The sequence below is a fragment of the Triturus cristatus genome, chromosome 8, assembly GCF_964204655.1.
Source record: "Triturus cristatus chromosome 8, aTriCri1.1, whole genome shotgun sequence".
NCBI classification, from domain to species: Eukaryota; Metazoa; Chordata; class Amphibia; order Caudata; family Salamandridae; genus Triturus; species Triturus cristatus.
The window spans coordinates 1,654,808,979-1,654,829,887 of NC_140591.1; the positions used below are offsets into that span (position 1 = coordinate 1,654,808,979).

General features: G+C 45.0%; 1 protein-coding gene across 1 annotated transcript in view; it reads left to right on the forward strand.

Annotated features, from left to right (window-relative positions):
• Positions 1–20,909, forward strand: part of LOC146808497 (transient receptor potential cation channel subfamily M member 2-like) — a 1,333,691-nt gene that overhangs the window by 94,180 nt on the left and 1,218,602 nt on the right. The window contains exon 3 of the mRNA XM_085623962.1: positions 16,105–16,231. Within this exon, the coding sequence (XP_085480088.1) occupies positions 16,105–16,231 (127 nt within the window). The remainder of the gene's footprint in view (positions 1–16,104; positions 16,232–20,909) is intronic.

Sequence of the window (20,909 nt, forward strand, 5' to 3'; positions counted from 1 at the left end):
AGGCTACCATTATGCATTATTCCTTTAATGCAACGATAATCAGCCATTTTAAACTTAATAGATAACAAAGCAAAGCTCTAGAATACTCATAGGTTCAATTGGCAACACGGCTAGATAGATCTGCCCCTTTTAAATGCGGATTCAAGCAGATAAGTTCTGTTTTTCATCACTCTCTATACTTTCTTGTCAATGTTGCATTGTATTGCGTCTAATCTTGATTATACCTTATATTATAGCTATAACATTTACTGCTATCATTGTTTTCTGTTTAACCTTCTTACTTTGCTGTTTAATAATATTTTGGGCTTCTACTGCTCCAAACATACCTCGGCGCTCCTGCCGCCTTCACCGAGCCCTCCACACCCTTTCGGAAGAGAGACGCCACTCTCCCTTTCCGATTCCAGCTTTTCTTTCACTTTTTTCCCCGACCGCAAGACTTTATCATTCGTTGCGATTCGGGCGCGGCCCTCCTCAGGTTCCAATTTACGGAGCTTGGGCCGCCCCAGGAAACCTTTGTTCTCCGGTTTCATCCTGGTTTCTCCTTTTGGCCCGTACGGTCTTCTCCACTTTTCGGGCCTTCATAAAGCCAGGGTTTCTACTATTTTAGAGGAAAGACCCTTAGCAAGAATAGAGTGACGTGCTACGCTTCCTTGATAAAGCACAGGTAGGGGAGGTGCCCTGAAGGCATCTTCCTTCAATATTTACACTGCGTTGCCTAGCAACGCATACACCTATTGCATACAGCTGATCGCTCGCACTGTCAGATTTTCATTGTTTGGAAAGAGATTAGGTATAAAACAATTAATACTACTGTATTAATAGATTTAATACAGCTCTTTCAATAGAATTACTTTAATACTATTCTGAGGACTTCTATTTTGAAACCTGCTTTAACAGAATTACCTAAGTATAAACCTTTATTATGCAGTCTATATTATCTAATCAAGTGACATAACGCTTTGAGCATACATTTTATTCTATTATTTACCCAATACCTATAATCATAATAATCAGTGTTAACACCCTTTTCAAGGACTTAACCCCCTGTGATTCCATTTTTTTATCATGTCTGATGTTGAATCAGATGATTCACAAGCCCAGGCCCCTACTCCCGAACCTAATGAGGAAATTATTAAAACAATTATACAAAAAGAAATGCGCTCATGCTTGAGGGAGACTATAAGTCAAATTGTTGCTGGAAAAAGACCCCTACCTGAATTTACCAACCCTACTGCTCTCCATGGAGTGCACATTGTAGATTTAACTAAATGTGGAAGTAAAATATCAAGGAAAAGCAACAATTTAGATAGGGAGAGCACATTGAGGACACAGGGAGGTCCAAGCACCTCCAAATTATTGGGAGGCTTATGCACCTCGCACCCTAAAGGGGGACTTAGTGCCTCAAACACTAGGGAGAGGCTTGCGCCCCAAAAATAGCTGGTGTCCATAGCGGCACAACCTATCTGGACACCCTAAGTGGCTCACTTTATCCAAGTGCTCTATCTGACCCCCACTTAATTGATGATGATCAAGGAAAAACAGAATCCATGCACGAATACATCCTTGACCTGGACCACGTTGATAATGACCCCGATTTTGCTCTCGGAGACGATGAACTCCCCTCTTCTTCTAAGGAAATAGTCATTGATCTCTTGGGTGAGGAAATGTTCTCCCCTTATAACATTCAACACCCTAGGAGTTCCCAATTGTGGCCTCAAAACTACGTGGCCAAGTTTATCAAGAGGTGGATAAGAAACCCCCTTGAAAGAGACCCAAGGAATATCCTGAAAGCCGAATGCCCAAGACCTATGGCCCAAGATAAAATTTGTCTCACTCCAAACCTGGACCCAGAACTTATTAAGTTCCTATTTAAACTGGGTAGGGACCCTGGCAAGGGGGTGGAGTGCTCCCTCAAAACCTGCCAAGACCACAAGCTCGATATGCTGGGTCCATTGCACGTAATGATTGATTTTATTGAAGAGAGCCAAAATAACGGCTCTTCATCAAACATCGATTTGTTGAGGGGTTGGAGCCAGAGGACACTAAGGGGCAGATTTATGTTGCACTTGCGCCACTTTTGCACCGCCGTTGCGTCACTTTTGTGACGCAGCAGCGGCGCAAATCCTGCGCCATGGTGCGGGGTATTTACAACGTGACGCATCTGGGAGATGCGTCACGTTGTAAAGCCCTGCGCCACATGTAGGCGTTCCAGGGCAGGTGGGGGCGTTCCGGCACAGGAACGCCTCCTAAAAGTGGCTGAGTGAAATCTACAAGATTTCACTCAGTCACTTTTAGGCCCATGCTGCGTCAAAACCCTGCGCCTGCTTGAAGCAGGCGTAAGGATTGACGCAGCATTGTACAGATAGGGCCCCCCAGAACATTGCTGGAGCTGCGTCGCGCTTGCGATGCAACTCCAGCAATGCGCCACTTTTACGGCACAGATGCGTCACACATCTGTGCCGTTTTTGCCCCATGGTGCGCCGCATTATAAATGCGGCGCATCCATGGTGGCGCAGCTGTGGCGCATAATAATTGGCGCATCCCTGCTGATATGCAGGGATGCGCCAGTTAACATAAATCTGCCCCTTAGCCTCCTCGGAAACGCTAATGCAACACTTAACATCGAAAAAAAGAAAGTTGTTTTATCAAAAATTTACCCTAAACTCTGTGACATGGCAGAAAAGGAACCCTCTGTCAACCCAAAAGGACTTCTTTTTGGGGATGAGATGATCAAGGGACCAGGCAAATACGTGGCAACATTCACTGCACTGGATACGGCGCAAACTAACATGCGCAGAGTGTTTAACCCGAGTGTTTTCGCCAGGGCCGGCGAAGGGGTCGCTCTACCGGCTGTCCCTACCAAAGACCCTTCTACAGACAACAGGGTTTTGGTCATCCCTATCAGTCCAATTCCAATTCAATTCAAAAAGCTTTATTTCGACAGTTTGTCATAAAAGCACATAAATACAACACATATCACTCAACATAATAAATAGATAACACATAATACATTACAATTACAAGATAAAAAGTAATTAAATTCCATATACTGTCATGTATCCAAAAAACCTTAGGAACAGTTAAAAGAGGAGAGACAGCACAGTGAAGCAGATCAAATTTAAAAAGTACATCTTAGGATTAGGTTGCAGCAATAGTTTTGTTTAAAGTGCGAGTGCGTATGATCCAGGACCAGCCCAGGAATTTGGCAACTGCTATAGCTATACTAGGACTACAATCAGACCCTAAGATTCTCAGCGCAACAGCACATCTCCGGGCACCCAACAAAATACAAATCGGCTTCAGCCATCTCCGCCGTGGGGCCGCATATAACGGACAAACAAAAAATACATGGGGAATGGTCTCAGCCATTGCCATACAGCAGTGGCATTTGTCATCGGTTCTAGAAGCCCATTTACAGGTAAAGGTCTTGATGGGTAGACTACCTATCCTGAACTGAATATAAAGTTTTCGGTCAAAGGGCCTCTCGATCAAATCCCAGTAGGCCTCACACACTGGCCACGATTTAGAATCCAGAAAGCGACCTGTTAGGCTAGTTGAGATACTGGAATGAACTACAGATGCATAGACCATTTCCCAGTATTTCTGTTTCAGTTGCACCTTTGATGGGAAGACTGCCGTCTCAGGGTTGTCCCAGAGTGTCTCTAGATCCAGTTTAATGAGAAGGGACCTGATCTCTTTTAGCCAACCTACTCTGTGGAAGCAGTCCCGTAAGATCACATCCTTAAAGCCCAGGGCATATTGCGCAAGTTCCGGAGTGACCCAGAGATGTCTCCAATAGAGGAGTGGTCGTAACTTTTCTAGGTCCGCTATGTTTTTCCTCCCTAGGTCTAGATGAAGCGGGATCATAGGAGTGCTTTGTGGAACGCTAGCAAGGTTACGCAAAAATTTGTTTTCTAATCTTGCTAGCTGTTTTATATCGTTAAATCCCCAGAGCTCAGCTCCATAGAGGGCCGAGCTCACCGCTTTAGCGTTATAAATTTCTAGGGCAGGGGTGACTGGTTTTGTAAAAGAGGACTTATATTTCTTGGTCAGACACCCTATATGCTGGTGTAGTTTTAGAGCTGTAAGATCCAAGTGGTGTTTCCAACCCAAGTCCTTCTGGAGGGAGATACCAAGGTACGTAAAGGCACTCACCTGTTCTAGGGCACATTATTTAATAAAATACTGCCTCTAAAAGATTTGTGCTGATTAAAAGCCATGAACTTGGTTTTTGAAGTGTTTATTTCTAGCCCTCTTAAAGAACAAAATTCTCCGAATGCATTAATGGCCTTCTGGAGGCCGCTCGATGTCCTGGAGATGAGCAGAGTATCGTCCGCAAACATGAGGACAGGGACATGGTTGCCAGCCAACAGGGGAGCATCAGTGTGGGTCACCGAAAGGTACTCAACTACCCCGTTGATGTACAAAGAGAACAGGGTAGGAGACAACACACACCCCTGTCGGACACCACGCCCAACAGGGAAGGAGTCGGTAACCTCCCCCTGCGCCCCCCATCTAACTTTTGCAAAATTGCCCTCATGTAAGCGAGCGAGAAGTGTTATCAATTCCGGAGCCATCCCCAGGTCACCGACCACACCCCACAATTTCCTCCGAGGGACCAGATCAAACGCTGATTTAAGATCTACGAAGACAGCGTAGAGTGACCCCCCATTCAGGACCACGTTCCTCCAGTAGATAGTTAAAAACCGAAAAATTTGGTCTGTGGTGCTGGTACAGGAACGAAATCCCGCTTGAAATGGGGACAGAATGTTAGCATCCTCGACCCAGGTCTGTACTTTTCCTAACACTAAACGACCCATAACCTTTTGTATTGAATCAATAAGACTTATTGGCCTGTAGTTACTGGGGAGGGATTTGTCTCCTTTCTTAAAAACAGGAATTATCTCAGCACCTTTCCAAGATGGGGGCACTGGAGCACCATTAGCCACTGCATTAGCAAGAAGGGCTATGTACTGGCACCAGGTTGGCTTATCACTAAGAAATACATCGGCCGGAATTCCATCCATACCTGGAGCTCTGCCCCTTGCCACACAATCAAGTGCTACCTCAACATCCTTGATAAAAAACACTCTGCCAGAATAAAACTTAAAAAAATGTAATGGTAGATCCTCCCCAGTTGCGCTACCAGCGTACTGGGGTCTAAAAAATTCAACCCATTGTGCCTGAGGAACATTATTCTGGGGGGGGTCCGGACGCCCACCCCTGTCCCAGTTGACAATGCTCCAAAAAATTCTCGAATCCTTTGCTGCGCAGGCACTTCTCAGATCCTGCCACCATGCTTGGTCCCAGTCTTTTTTTGCTTTTTTTTGCACATCCCTGTAATGATCCCTTGCACCTCTTACCCCCAAGAGGTTTCTTGATCTTAATGCTTCACTCAGCTTCTGACGAGCTGCTCTACATGAAGTATTAAACCATCTAGCGTCGTTGGTTTTTGGAACCTGTCTCCTGGCTTCACATCTTTTAAGAAGTAGGTTTTCAAGTTATCAAATAGACTTGTATGGGCTTCTATCACAATTCGTGGGAATTCTACACTAGAGACTCTTGACATAAGGAAGTCGGTGCTCTTAACTACTTCAGCTTTAAGGGCTTCCAACTTTTCAGGATGTTCAACTATTTTGTTCCATTTTACATGGCGTTTATTATTTGTGATCACTAAATCCAAGGATATAGTTCCCTCAGCTTGGGTCACGTCTCCCTCCCTATTCGTGGCCCAGAAATCAATACATAGGGGATTGTGATCACTTTCAAGCCGCCATGTTACCTTCATGTCATCAAGTCTATGCCATATCCTAAGATCAATCAATATATAGTCGATACGGCTAGTAGAGCGCCCATTATCAAAGGTAGTTACTCCTTTCGAATCTGATCTAGTACGACCATTTGCAGCCCTGAGGCCTCTTTCATGGCACAACGCCTTAAGTTGGATTGCAACATTTGACCATCTTTTAACGGGGGTAAATCAAGCCTTGGGATTTCCCATCTAAGGTCCTGTTCTATTGATAACTCCTGCACCTCGTTACCCAATGGTTCAAATGTAGTGTTAAAATCCCCTGCTACAATGGGAATAATATGAACGGGAAGATTTTCTAATTGTAGGTCCAGAGATGTTATAGTCTCTGAGCTTTGTCCTCCCCTCTGGCCCCTAGCATACACATTAAAAATAGCAAGGGTACTCTCATTAGCCCTACTAAATTTCAACACTAAAATATCTTGGTCAGGGGATTTTAACAGTTCTACACAACAACCTAGGTTTTGCCGAACCCAGGTCACAAGGCCACCTACAGGACGCCCTTTAGGGTTTTTTTTTGCAGGGATGTAAAAGTTAAGGTATCCAGCCCTAAAAACAGGATCAACAGCCCAGGACTCCTAAAATAGACAAATATCATATTTGTCAATAAAGTTGCCCCAGTCAGGAGACAACATTTTCTGGACAATGCCTGCAATGTTCCAAGATATCAAGGATATTTTGCTACCACTATTAAGAGTATTTTGTAAGGGCTTTCGCCTTTCTACTGCCATAGGATTATTTATTATATTGCCAAAGGAGATCATTTGTTCATTTGACCTATTACAAACAGATGCCAATATTTGCTGGTTACTCGTGGAGGTATACGTAAAGACTCGGGCACTAGTACAAGCAATTGTTTCATCTAGATTTCTGTCTCCGATCAGCATGTTTTCATGGGGGTGTGTTCGAACAGGGCAGTTATCACTCCCCCTATGTCAATCACATTCCTCCAGATCGGTTAAGGCGATAAATCTATTTTGTAGCCTAAGATCACTAGAAAAACTTGAAAGTGCCATCCTACCAGTAACCATATTTAGGCCATTAGATGATTTTAGCGTCACATTTCGTCTTAGGGATCTGGAATTACCGATAAAATATTCCAATGTAAGTGGAATTATACCAGAATCCCTTTTCTGAGGTGGCAATAGGTTGGCAAGTACATTAGGTAATACATACATAGTAGCAAAATTAACACAATCGCCCCCAAATTTTTTCTCGTTGTTTCCTAGCCATGGAACACGTCTGGCCATTATAATTTCTCTTGCCAGTTGTTGTTGGCCACCCACTCCTCCAATGTTCATGTTCCTACTAAGCCAATGTAATGCTTTATCCATCAGCGTAGTTGTTGACTCTGCTTGACCTGGTCTTAGATGGGGGACATTGGCAAGAACAAGAACCAAAGGAATGGCCTCTCTGACAAACGGGAGCCCTTTCCCTGGAAAAGTTTTCTTTACATTCATAGTGAGAGTAGGCTCGATAAGGGGCAGTTCGTTATTATGTACATTAGCAATTTGGCAGTTTTGGATAGACATAGTTGATGATGGAATCATAGTGTGAGTGGAAGAGCCTGCCACCGCTGAGAGGGGCTAATAATCACCATTAGAGGGAGCTTCCTTCATTAACCCAGGCACAGAGCGCTGAGGTTGGTCAGGGATTCTTGTTTCCGACAACACCAGGGTAGAAGGTTGCACAATTGTTGTCATGGCGCTAAGCTTCGCTTCCAATATAGAAAGTCTATCTTCGATAGATATCAATCTGTCAGTAATGGGGGCCAGTATAACATCCAGTTTTTTCTTTATTGCTGCCCAGAGTTTGTTAGATAAAACCTCCACCTGAGGCTGAGGCTGGGGGCCCGAGCCAGATTTAGTACTTCGTACCGAAGTCTGTTTCTTAGATCGTACAGCGGGAGCCGGGCCCCCGGCTCTTGTGCGTCTTGTCTTGATTGAAACCAGGGGGGAGGGAGAGACCTCTACAACCAGGGGCTCTTGAATATGAATTGGGGAGGTGGATACACAATGCTCAATAGTGTTTGGGGGGGAAGTCATATGTTCTGGAAGATCGACTAGATCCCTGGGAATGCCTGGTGATTGTTGTTGTGTTTGTAAGTCTGGGGTATCCAGGGTCTCGTGGATGAGGGCTGTTGTCTTATTCCCTACCCCCATCGACAAGCGCCTTTCAGTTCTTTCTATTTCTTCAGTCAGGACATTAGCAGCTCTGACTAGATATGAGTCCAGGGTTGCCCCTACCACCCCATTTGGTTTAGCTCCAGTGGTCTTCTTTTTCACCATGGTTACACCTAACAGACACCACTAAGCACAATACCTTGTCTTGACGCAGGTGACAGAGAGCAGGCCCAGCCCGGCCTCTTCCGGCCCCTGACAGCCACAGACGGCCCGCCCTTTGCCCGAGTTTCGCCCGGCGCCGCCCGCGCGCGGTCCCGCGACGCGGGAGTCAGGAAGTTGTTTAAATCGCCTCCAGGTGCGGGTGGTGGGCGGGAGCCTCTGGGCTCGGGAGCAAGGGCGCCTGGGTAATGTAGTCTCCCTCCAGACCGCGGCCGCGAGATTGACAGACGCGGCGGCGGGAGGGAGACACGAGCACACCAGGCAGGAGAGGCAAAGAACACCGCCAAGAGTCAAGGAGCAGGTACACAGGTCACCACGCCAGCAAACCGCCACAAAGGTAGTCCAGCTTCTACCTTCAGAGAGAAAGACCCTTCTGTTCAAGAGGCTTCAGAACCAGAGGACAGAACTTCTCCAATACTCCAAGTAAGTACCTTTCCACCTCATCCTTCCTTTTCAACGGGGAAAGTGGGGGGTTGCCTAAAACACTTGTTACACACCTGGAAACAAAGTACACAAGACCCTTGGGTTCTACTGACTGTCCAGGGTTTCAAAATAGATTTTATAGAAAACCCCAAACAAGTCACAACACCCAGAGTGTTAAATCTAACCCAAGAACAATGTTCTATTGTAGCAGAGGAAATAAACTCGATGTTGGTGAAGGGAGCAATTGTAGAGGTCCCCTGGGAAAGCTGGAATTTCCTGAGCAATATTTTCCTGGGGAGAAGAAGGACAAAAGGTGGACACCAGTAATAATTTTCAGAGAATTGAACAAATCGCTCACCTAGAGACACTTCAAGATGGAAGGTATCCATCACCTCAGGGACATGCTTTTAGAAAAGGCTGGTTAGTGAAATTAGACCTAAAGGACACCTACTTTACCATTCCAATGGCGCAAGAATCCCAGACCTTCCTCCAATTTGCTTGGGACAATCACCTACACCAGTTCCATGCTCTTCCATTCTGTCTATCCCCTACCCCCTGGTGCTTCACCAAAGTTATGAAGCCCATTACCTCAGTTCTGAGGGAAAGAGTTCTCAGCCTTATAATCTATCTAGATGACATTCTCCTCATGTCTCAAGACCATTCAAATTCTAAAAGTCTTGAATACTACCTTAAACTTAATAGAGAGTACAGGTTTTATTATAAACAAAGAACAATCAATCCTGACTTCCTCGAGGTCTCTAGAGCTCCTGGGCTTCACAGTGGACACCGTGAAGTCTATGCTGCAACTTCCCCCAAAAAAGATATTCAAGATGCGAAAGGAGATATGTCATGTCCTGAAACTCGATCTGTTAACCTTAAGAGAACTAGCCAGACTCCTGGGCCTCCTCGCATCTTCATTCCAAGCTGTTTTCCAGGGTCCTTTACATTATCAGGCCCTTCAAAGGCTGAAAGGCAGAGCTCTCCAGTCTGGCCTTTGGTACGGAGACAAAATTTGCCTAGATTTGGAAGCCAAGGCAGAACTGACCTGGCAGTTAGAAAATCTAGACGCTTTGAATGGCAAAGCCATATTTGGCGTTTCCCGGAATTTGTCCTGGAATCAGACACCAGCCTTCATGGCTGGGGTGCTTGCTTTCAGAATCAAAACACGGGAGGCTCATGGTCCTATTTGGAGAGTACGAACCACATATATTTTTTAAAGTTAGCCACCGGGCTTTATACCCTTATGAGTTTTAAGCAATCCCTTCAAGGGAGGTCGGTCATTCTCAAGATGGACAACATGTCAGCCGTAGCCTACATAAATCGCCTAGGGGGCACCAGGTCACCAGATCTCGATTACCTAGCAAAAAAGCTATGGATGCTCTGCCTAGAACACAAAATATCTTTAAAAGCTGAACACCCTCCAGGACAAAACAATGTTTGTGCAGACTGGAATTCCAGATTCCTAGTAGATCACACTGACTGGAAACTAAACACAAACGTGTTAAAAAAACTTTTGGGACCCTAGCAGTAGACCTCTCTGTGAGCAGACTGACCTGCCAACTATGCCAATACTTCAGCTGGATGCCAGACCTGGGTGCTCTGGCAGTGAATGCCTTCCTTCAACCTTGGAAAGGAATTCAAGGATATGATTTTCCCCCCTTTGCAATGATCCAACTCACCCTGCAGAAATTGAGAATGGAACAATGTTCAATAATCCTATTAACACCCTTTTGGCCGTTCCAACCTTGGTTTCCAACAACCTTGGAATTAACTTACAAAATACCCTTTCTTCTCCCAGCTTAACCAGGCCTCCTAAGAGACATAGACTGTTTAGAATATGCCCTTCTTCAGAACGGGACTTTGACCCTTCTTGCCTGGAAACTGTCAGGCGAGCCAATGAAATCTCTGACCTTTAGGTGCAGGCTTCTTCTCTCCTCCAAGAATCCTGGGCCCCCGGTACACACTATAGATACAACGGTATCTGGAGAAGATGGGTTTGTTGGTGCTTGGAAAGGAACCTGGATTCCGTGGAGGCTCCTATTGTACATGTAGCCAACTTTTTTGTTGAACAATTTGAAAGAGGTCTTACTTATAGATCAATTAACTGCTATAGATCAGCCATTTCTGCAGGTCATTCCCTTTCAAATGGTAGATCTATTGGTAAGAATTCTATAATATGCAGAATTATGAAAAGTTTCAGGCTTAAAAGACCTCCTAAACCTAAATACGAAACACTATGGGACGTAAAATTAATACTTGACCTTTTTTGTAACTGGCCCAATAATAATCTGCTAGATAATAAAAAAGCTTTTTATTAAACTAGCTTCTCTAATATGTTTAATATCCTGTCATAGGGTTTCAGATGTCAAAGCATTGTAAATAACCAATAGATCATATGACGCCTTTGGTTTCAGATTTGAAATTATCAAAAGAACTAAAACCATCTCTGACATGATTATTTACCCTAGGTTTGATGCTTGCCCAAAGTTATGCATTGTAGACTGTATGAAGGCGTAAGATGCAAGGATGAACAAACATCACACTGCTGGTGTAAACTAGCTTCCTGTTGCCTTTGTCAAACCCTTCAAACCCGTCTCCTCTTCCTCTATAGCTAGATGGGTTAAACTAGCTATGCAAATGGCAGGCGTTGACCTCCAAAGATTTCAAGCTCATTCTTTAAGAGGTGCTATGGTTAGCCAATCTTTTTGGAAAGGAGGTAAGTTAGATGATATTCTTAAGGCCGCAGACTGGTCCAGTTCCTATACCTTTGCAAAACATGACTGCAAACATGTAGAACACACGCCTAATGTAGTTTTACTAGACTACCAACATGCATAATGGTAGCCTCTGGTCGTGTAATGAAATTGCGATTCTCCTATTACCATGACGAGAGAATCTGGATTTCATTAAAGACATGGAAGCTACAACGCCTCTTCAGAATTTTTTTAATGTCTTCGCCTTGTTCTACCTACAGCGATTACTGTGAAACTATGCCAAATGTGCTGAATATGCTGTCTGTTTGGTCTGCTTAGCTTGGGGGCTGCTTTGTATTTTGTATACATGTAACGTATAAAAATAAAATAAATAAATAAAAAAGACACGGAGGCTAACATTATCCCAACCCTCCCTTCCCGGGAGTTGTCTCTTATTATAGCATGGTATTAATGTATTGTAATTTACCTTATTGCATTTTTTTGAACATTAGAATTTAAAAAGAGATGTATAATGAGGAAACATCTCACTTATTAAATACCCTTAATTTTCTTCCCTTTCATGGGGCTTATTAGTGCACTTTTTAATAATTTATCCTTTTTAAGATAATTCAACGTAATTGGTTCCTTCACAAGATGCAGGATCACACCGGAGTTCTAAGATTTCCTCATCTTCCCTCCAAGCAAGTCTCAGCCTCGTACCTTTTGTTCCTTAGGATTTCATCACTTCCTAAAGAAGAAGCTTATCTTTTTCATAATACTTGAACTCTGACTTTCATTGCATTTAAAAGAGGCTGATCTATCTAGCCTTGTTTCCAGTGTAACGTATGAGTATTCTAGAGCTTTGCTTTGTGATGTATTAACTTTAAAATTGCTGTTTGAAGTTGCATTAAAGGAATAATGCATAATGTTAGCCTCCATGTCTTTAATAAAATCCAGATTCTCTGGTCATGGTAATAGGAGAATCGCAATTCCTACTCTAGGCTAACGAAGAAACTACTAGCTCAATTTATGCTAGCTAAAAGGGATTTGTGCCCAGTTAACAGTTGTTGGAAGGCGGACCCCGAGGAGTCGGTGAGACCACCAAGGGGGGCCCTCACACTGCACGAAGTAGCCGAGCGCTGCCGAGAAGTCTCCTGAGAGATCCTTCTCCTATCACGTACTAGCACAGTAACACCACCACACAGGACTCAAGGAGGTTGTCTGGTGACAAGCAATTCTTTATCAGCAATCAAAAGGTTACGAGGTCAATATTTACACGAAGGGATCGAGGGATCCACCAAAAGTCTCAGTGTCTCTTTGGAAGGGTAGGGGTAGCGGGGCAGTCTTTGGCAGGAGTGCGGTACGAGGGTACCTGGGGCCCAGTTCTTATCCTCTAGCTGGAGGACCTCCGGATCTTGGATGGGTCGAGCCGCGACGGCGTCAGCAGGGCTCTGGCGTACAGTTCGTGGAGAGCCGCGATTCAATCAGCAGGGCTCTCAAGATGGTTTCTGCTCAGCTCGAGCCGCGACGTCGTCAGCAGGGCTCCGAGGAAGGTTTCAGCGAGGTTGGGCCGCGACAGCGTCAGCAGGGCTCCGATGTTCCAGGTGGTTCAGAAAGGGTGCACAAGAAGGAGCCGCGACGCAGTCAGCAGGGCTCGTGATGGTTCCGACAAGAGTTCTTCTCCGTAGGGTCAGCCGCGATTCAATCAGCAGGGCTCTCGACTCCGGGATACAACTGCCGAGCTGTGGCGGGGTCGCTCCAGATATAGGCCTGGAGCCCTTTGATGTCCGGACCTATGCGCCCGAGGGGGCGGAGTGGCCGGGTGGAGGTGGCCAGACGCCCAGCAGGAGAGGCGCCAGGCCCATGGGAGTTGCAGGGCGATCACACCTCGAGAGGGGAGGACAGTTGGGGGTCCCATCGATACTGTCCTCCTCCGGGGGCGATGAATGGTTCCTGCGGCACCCCCTGGCTAGTTCATGGTGCCTCGATGTCGGGGCTTCGCTGGGGTCGAGGCCGGGTTGAGCGGGGTCGCGCCGGCTGGTGCACGGTGTGACGTGGATGCCCACAAGATGGCGGAGCCACGAGGAGTATGCGACCACGTGCAGCCCCGGGTGAAGGGCCTTGGTGCAGTTCAGACGGGTGGCCTGTGACGGCCGGGGCGGGGAACGGCCACAATCCAGGGGGTTAAGGACCACGCCACGAGGCCGGGTCCAACAACAGTCAAAGGTGAAAATATGAATTCTTGGTTTGATGATGAATGGCGGAAGGTAAATATGAGGCACTGCCATTGGTCGCTGAATCTAAATGATGATAATGTAAGAACAGAAATGATCGCCTGAAAAGCAGACTATAGGAACCTATGTGCTCATAAAAAGAGGTAGTGCTCTAGGTCAAACTGGGAGACAATGTTAGCTACAATGACTCATAAGAAAGGTAAACAGTTCTGGCAGCTAGTGTGCTCCGTAACGCTATCTTCAGTATCTTCTTTAGAGGCTCAAATAAGTGAAGAAGACAGGGCTATGTTTATCACTGCTTTATACAGGGGTGGAAGTAGGGAGAATAGATTAATGATGCAGGATATTTCTGACGGTGACATCGAGAAGATAGCTAATGCTCAGACAGCAGTAATTCTGTCAGATATAATCTGTAATATGAAAGCCTCTAGGGCAGGTGGCCCTGACTGTCTCCCATCGGTGATATCAGTACTCGCTCTCTATGGCAACTTTGGAGAACAATAGGCATACCTCCTTTATATATATGTCTCTATTGGTTTGCACATCTGTAGGCCTGAAAGGCCTGGGCTCTCTGTTACATCACTGGTTGGGAAGGCTGCCTCTGTCTGTATGCCAGAACTCTGGAGTAGGCCCTAACTTTCTGAAATCAGTTAAAAAGAACGCACAGTAGCTCTATTGTCCTTATAGTGTTTCAAAGTGGAGTCCGCGTTCTAACGGCAAAATGTGACCCATCAAAGGATATGTCCATCAGTGAAGCCTGCACATTGCCAGAGAGCCAAGTGAACCTGATCCAGGCATGCCGACGAAGGACCACACTGGTACCCCTGCCATCCCGAACTAGAGGCGAGATTAATCGGTTTCACTACCCTGTGACGAGTTAATGGAGTACATGTAGCCAACATACATACTTCAGTGGGACCAAGAGACAGGGGGTCCTATTTGGCTGAAAGAGTAGTCAAAGTGAAAATTAGGAGAGTGTTGATAGGCGTTCATATATGTTACTGTGATGGTACCTTCTTGGAAAGGTCATCTACTGTTGGAGATGCTGTAGAAGAGAATCAGGTGGGCAGACAGAGGAACAGAAGGGCACACTACCATGCTACCAGTTCCAGTGTATCCACACATCGGTCCTGAAATAGAGGACCAAGAAGCAGTTTAGGAAGGGAACTGCACACTAGAGAGCACACTGTGAAGCAACCGCCCTTGCTGTCCTGGCTAGGCTCTGGATATCCCAGTGCACACCTCAAGCTCCTGATAAAACCCCAGGTACTTGGAGGACCGCTAGAGGCTTATTTCGGGTTTGGCACAGGAGGAGGAATGCCCTAAAATTGAGGTCCTCCAACCCTGCCAAACCCATGGTTTCCACTCTCTGTTCAAACACGAATCCTCCACCAATGGTAACTCTTGACCCAGTGTTCTGTCGCCAGAGGACCTTTGAGGTACAGTGATAGTCGTCCTGCCCTAGTTAGAGGCGGACCACCGACACTCATTTTCCATGAAAAATCTCCCTGCCTGTTGGATCCTAAAGCTTTTGTTTTAGGAAACAAAGTCCCTTTTTGGGAGTTTGTTTCTTTAAAAAACGGTTCGCCGAACAGCACTTTGAATGCAACAATGAGATCCCCATCAGGCACATGGTGATCTATAAATACGGTGGATGGCTCTCTGCCAGGTGGGGTAACGGTCATGACCTTGGTGCTGCTGTGGCGTGGCAGGCTATCCATGAAGGGCTTAGTAAGGCCCTTAGTCAGGCACTGATGTCTGAGGGTCCGTGCGGCAATCGCCTGAGGCCAGAGTGGCCCATTTGGAAACAGAAAAGTTGTGGTGAAAATGCAGAAAAAAGAGCACTATTTCTTCCAGAAGCACCAGCAATGCGTTAAGAGGGATTAATCAGGATACTCAAAGTATGGAAGCCAAGTCTAGTTACACAAGTTAAATAGTGAATAGCAGCACACAGGCGCGAGATATGATACTCAAACTGAAGTCACTAAACCAACCCTACAGAGCAGCAAGCAAGGAGATTTAAAATGGTGGTGGAAGCTGTAGATATGAATGTTATTGACTTACTATTGGTTACTTGGGAAATGGGACTTGAGGTTTGATAGTAACCCTTAGGGTTATTGGTGCTTTTTAAATCATTTTACTATTTCAAGGCATCTCAGTGAAGAAAGGGCACACATAATCAATTACAGACTAAGGCAGAAATGCCCCCAAGATAGGAAATAAAATGATTGGACAATCGTTTTACCCTTGTTTTATTGTTTTACAGGTCGTGGTAACATTCACTATACATTTACGTTGTGACGCAGGTCACTTCATGAAGTGTATAATCTTATAAATTACAGATCTCCTCCTAATAATCACTCTGTTTCAACAGCGGTGGCCACCACCTGCTGTTTTTGCCCCTTTTGTACCTTTGCTCCTGTAGTGGCCACAGGCATTGATACCATGTCTAGTTGTCTGAAAATAGCCCAATTTTAATCAAATGCTGTCTTTTGTGGATATTGACATTTGGTGTTTCTCTGAAGGTCAGTGCCTGACTGCTAAGTCCACCTGCCCCTGTGATGTAGCTTTACTCCTACAATACCTGCCCTTTTTTCCCTCAGGATAAATGTCTACACTGAAGGTCAACCAGAAGACCAGGAAGGGAACCAGGACACATCCCACAGAGAAATCCCAACTGATGCCTATGGGGTTCTCACATTCAAAGGCTTCGAAAACAAGACATCAAAGGTGAGTGATGGTTGAGAGGCCAAAGCTTGTCACTGACAAGTCCAACTCTGGCTCGAGGCAGCACTGTGCAGCAGGTACAAGAATTTAGGGAAAGAGATTCATCTCAAAAGCTGTAAAGGTTGCCTTCTAAGCTGGAATGAGAAAGGATGGTCCCAATTGTTAAAACACAATAATAATAAACAAGAAAGAAATAGAGACTCAGGACACAAATGCAATGACAGGCAAATTTGGCTTCTTTTCAAATTTCAATTACATCCTCTGTGCGCTTAGAAGCCAGAGAACAATACATGCCGAGTCGAATACCCTTGAATATGAAGTGACTACATGAACAGTCATTATGTGCTTGAATCTCCAGACACCTGGCCGCAGTGTGCAGAACCTGAGTATCAGATGCAGAACATCCGGTGCCTTCAGTTTAGAGCATTAAAGTGCCAGAGGTGTTGATGAGAAGGTTGTGGTATGATGAACGCCAGAGAACAATCTGCAAGAGTCAGTAACTTCACACTGTCCCCATCAACAAACTTTAAAGCATCTGTCACCTGTCTGGGAGGCTTCTTCAGGAAGCAGGAGGTGACCACGCTGCAGTCTGCACTACTACTGCCCAGGATAGAACACTAGAGATGAAAGAAGTGAACAGACAAACCTGTATCTTTATACTTTAAATCTTAAAACAAAGGAAATGAGATCTCCCTATATAAACCCAATATAGTCCTTAGACAAACATCATACCAGAAAGCCAGACTCTGAGCCACACAAAGCTACATAACTCTGGGTGCCAGAATATATAGTTACTCAAAGAATGCTAGGAGACCGATCATACCAGAGGTAGGAAAAATAAGGTTAAATATATACATGTTTTTTTTAAAGCAGATACTGGATTCAGTAAAACTAATGACAAGATTAAAAAGGTTGACAATTGTACCAGAGCCTATACTGATGCAAGATAAGCTATTGCATGAGCAGTGGATATTGTTGGTGTTGTTAGACCTGAGCCTATATTGACGCAAGATATGTTGCCTGAGCTTTGGATATTGTTGGTGTTGTTAGACCTTAGCCTATACTGATGTAAGATATGCTATTGCCTGAGCAACAGATATTGTTGGCGTTACTGGACCTGAGCCTATGCTGAAATAAGATATACTATTGCCTGAGCAGTGGATATTGTTGGTATAGTTGGACCTGAGCATATATTGACGCAAGATATACTATTGCCTGAGTAGTGGATATTGCTGGTGTTGCAGGACCTGAGCCTATATTGATGCAAGATATATTATTGCCTGAGCAGTGGAGGTTGTTTCTTTTTTTTGTCCTCATAAACATCAGACCACAGAGAGCAAACTAGCCGCCAGTACCTTGTATGTTATTAGAAGGCAGGTATCTGGAGGGGGGGTCTCCAACCTGCTGGTACATCTGCGGACTAAGATGGCACAGTCCCAAAAGAAAGGGCACCGACACTCTCCAATGTAATCCAGTTAACACTGACGACTCTTAATGTTGGCAATATAGAAACGGGGAGTGCCCATCACAATCTGGAGAGATCCAGAGAGGCATAATCATGGGACCCATTTCCATTAAAGGAGGATACCCGTTTTAGGTTTCTCATTAGTTTTCACATACCTCAGCATTTGACCATCTCAATACAAAATCCCAGCATTCTTTCTTCCTCCTGCCCTGGGTCCCACTCAGATCCATCCTAAATATCCTAAACACTAAAGACAACTACTCAGCATGCAGTCGAGATGAGCATTCCACTCATTGTTTACATATTTACCTCCTGGCCAAAAGAATAGCATAAAAGAGGAAGTACCTTGCTGAGCCAGTGACTTCGCTAGAAATCTCAAAGATTATGAGGGAAAGGCTTATTTGGATTTGAAAGCCCAAAATATCTGAAGTAGTTTCACACACTTTTGCCCAAAACTCAGCAATGGCCGGTCATTCCTTTAACATATGTAGATCAGATGCTTTCTCCAAGCCATATTTCTTGCATGTGGCTTGTGGCCCTGCCATCATCTTTGACAGCCTTTGGGGGGGTTAGATAAGCCATGTGAGTCGTTAACAGGTGGTTTCTTCTCAGCCATGCTGGTTTAACTGTGGCAAAAAGGATGCTAAAGGATGTTTGCAAAAGGTTGTCCCAAGGTTCCTCGGGCAGGCAGTTTCCCCACAGATCCTCTGCTAGTTTAAAGTTGCCATTTATTGCTTCTTCAATACCCCAGTACCAAGTGGATACCTCCTTCTTTCCTCTAGGTCTTTCCACCAGATGTTCCTCAAAGTGTTACCTATGCCTATGGATGAATTCAGGTTTTGGGCCCAACTTTGAAGTTGAATATATTTAACTTTGGAAATGTTCCCTCCCAAAATAGTGTGAAACCTTGACCAGGGTAGAAGTGTGCCTTCTTCAGCTAAATCCCCCACACCTTCAGCCCAGCCTCTCTAAGTGGCGGTGCTAGTTTATCTCTTAAGCACTCCGGTGCACCAGAAGAATCCCACTAGGGGGCTAAACTAGAAAAATAACTGAGGCCCATCAGCCGTCTGTTTGTCCATGATCTTGCCATTCCCTGTAAAACATTTAGCCTTATCTTCTTAAAGAACTTGGACTCTCCATATTGGAATAGGAAACCCTCCTGGAGCAGAATTCGACCTTTAGCATCACTGAGAACATTGCCCCTAACCCCAAACACTTTCCGGTGTTTTTAAAAGCATCCTAGAATGAGACAATTGGAAGGCCCAAGCATAGTATTGCAAATCCGAAAGTTTGAGTCCTCCCTTTCCCCTCCTACGTCTCAACTTCTTCCAGGCAATTCTGGTTCCTCTGTAGGCCCATATAAATGAATTACTAGCCTGCTGAAGTTTGTCTATAGATGGTTTATCAAAAATGCAATGGAATGATTTTAAAAAGGAAGGTGATTTAAGATGGACAGGGGAGGTATGCCCAGCTCTTCATGAGCCTCTGACACTCCTTTGTTACGTTAGCCAGATTGGTCTCTGAGATTTTATTGGTATCTTGCACTATTCTGACCCCAAGGTACCTCATGTCTCTATTGGTCTGATGTTGACATCCTCCCAAATTCCATGTCATGACCTTGGTCTTCTCAGCATTTATCTCATACCCAGATATCCGACCAAAATCTTGGGCATACTTTATTACTGCCAGAAAAGCTGTGGAAAGGTCCAAAGAGAGAAACAAAACATCATCGGCGCAGAGAGCCACTTTTTTTTCCTAGCCCTCATATTCAAATGATAGAATGTCCAAATCATCTATCAACCTCTGGACAATGGCTCGATATACAAGTTGAAGAGGAGGGGAGATAGAGGACATTCTTGCCTAGTACCTCTAGTGATTTTAAAAGGGTGGGTTAAATTGCCATTGACCAACATTCTTGCAGACGGGTCTTTGTAGATCAACTGGATGGCTCGTCGGAATTTTTTGCCAAGGTTAAATTTCTCCAAAACCTTCGATAGATACACCCAGATGACCCTGTCGAAGGCCTTGGTATCGTCTAGGTCATGGCTGCAAGGGGGGGCGAGCAAGTTGTGGCCAGACCTATAGCACCTATAAAGTCATATGTAAGATCATATAGATTTCTACCCTTGACAAAAGCTTTTTGGTCAAGGTGCAGCAAATCTCCTGCTACTGATCCCAGCCTATCCACCAGGACCCTGGCAAAGATTTTATTATCTACATTTAGCAATGAGATAGGTCTATATGACTCACGCTTTGCTGGATTCTCCCCCGGTTTCAATATCAGAGTATTAGTTGCCTCGCCCCACGAACCTGGCAGTTTCATTCCTTCGCATAGAATCTCATTAAAAAGCTGGGTCAGTCATGGAACCAAGATCTCCTCTAGAGATTTGTAGAGTTCTATGGGCAGACCGTCCGGGCCTGCTGCTTTTCCCCCGTTACAGGCTAGAATGGCCCTCTTAACCTCATCCTGTGGGATATCTGGATTTAGGAATTCCTGTTGGGTTGAATCCAAGGACTTAAGCATGTTCACACCTCGGATGTGTCAACTACCTTATCTTCAAAGTATAAATTCTGAAAACAATCATAGAAGGCACCCCCTATCTACTCATCTGTGGACAAGACAGTGTCACCTTCCACATCCTCAATTGCTTTGATCAGGCTTACGCGTCCTATCTGATTTTACCTTCCAAGCCAGTAGCCTGCCCGCCCCCTCACCATACTCGAAATGGGCAAGCTTACTTGCCTCCCATCTTTTCAAAGCCCTAGTCTGAAGGATGGTATCTAGCTGCTCTTTCTGTTCTTTCAGTCTGGCCATGTTCTTCTGCTGTTCCTCAGGTTGCACCACAATGTTCAAACTGACCTCTGCAATCTTCATCTCTGCTTCCTTTTGGGCAACCTCCTCTCTGTACTGCTTATTTCTGAAACACACCCTACTTGTAATAGTACCCCTAAAAAGCGTTCAATTAATCCTATACTATGGAGATCAAAGCTGACCCTATATTATAGCCCAAAAAGCACTCCATCTCAATGGACAGATATTTGATCTCCTCAATATCCAGAAGCAGAGAGTGGGCGAAGGTCCATGCTCTGACGTTCTGCCTACTTTCCAAATCCAAGTCCAACCATACCCCTGAATGTCCAGATAAGTGTGGCATTAAATAACCAACATCTTTCCCCCTCAAACTATGGCTAGTCAGGATGTAGTCGGTTCTAGAA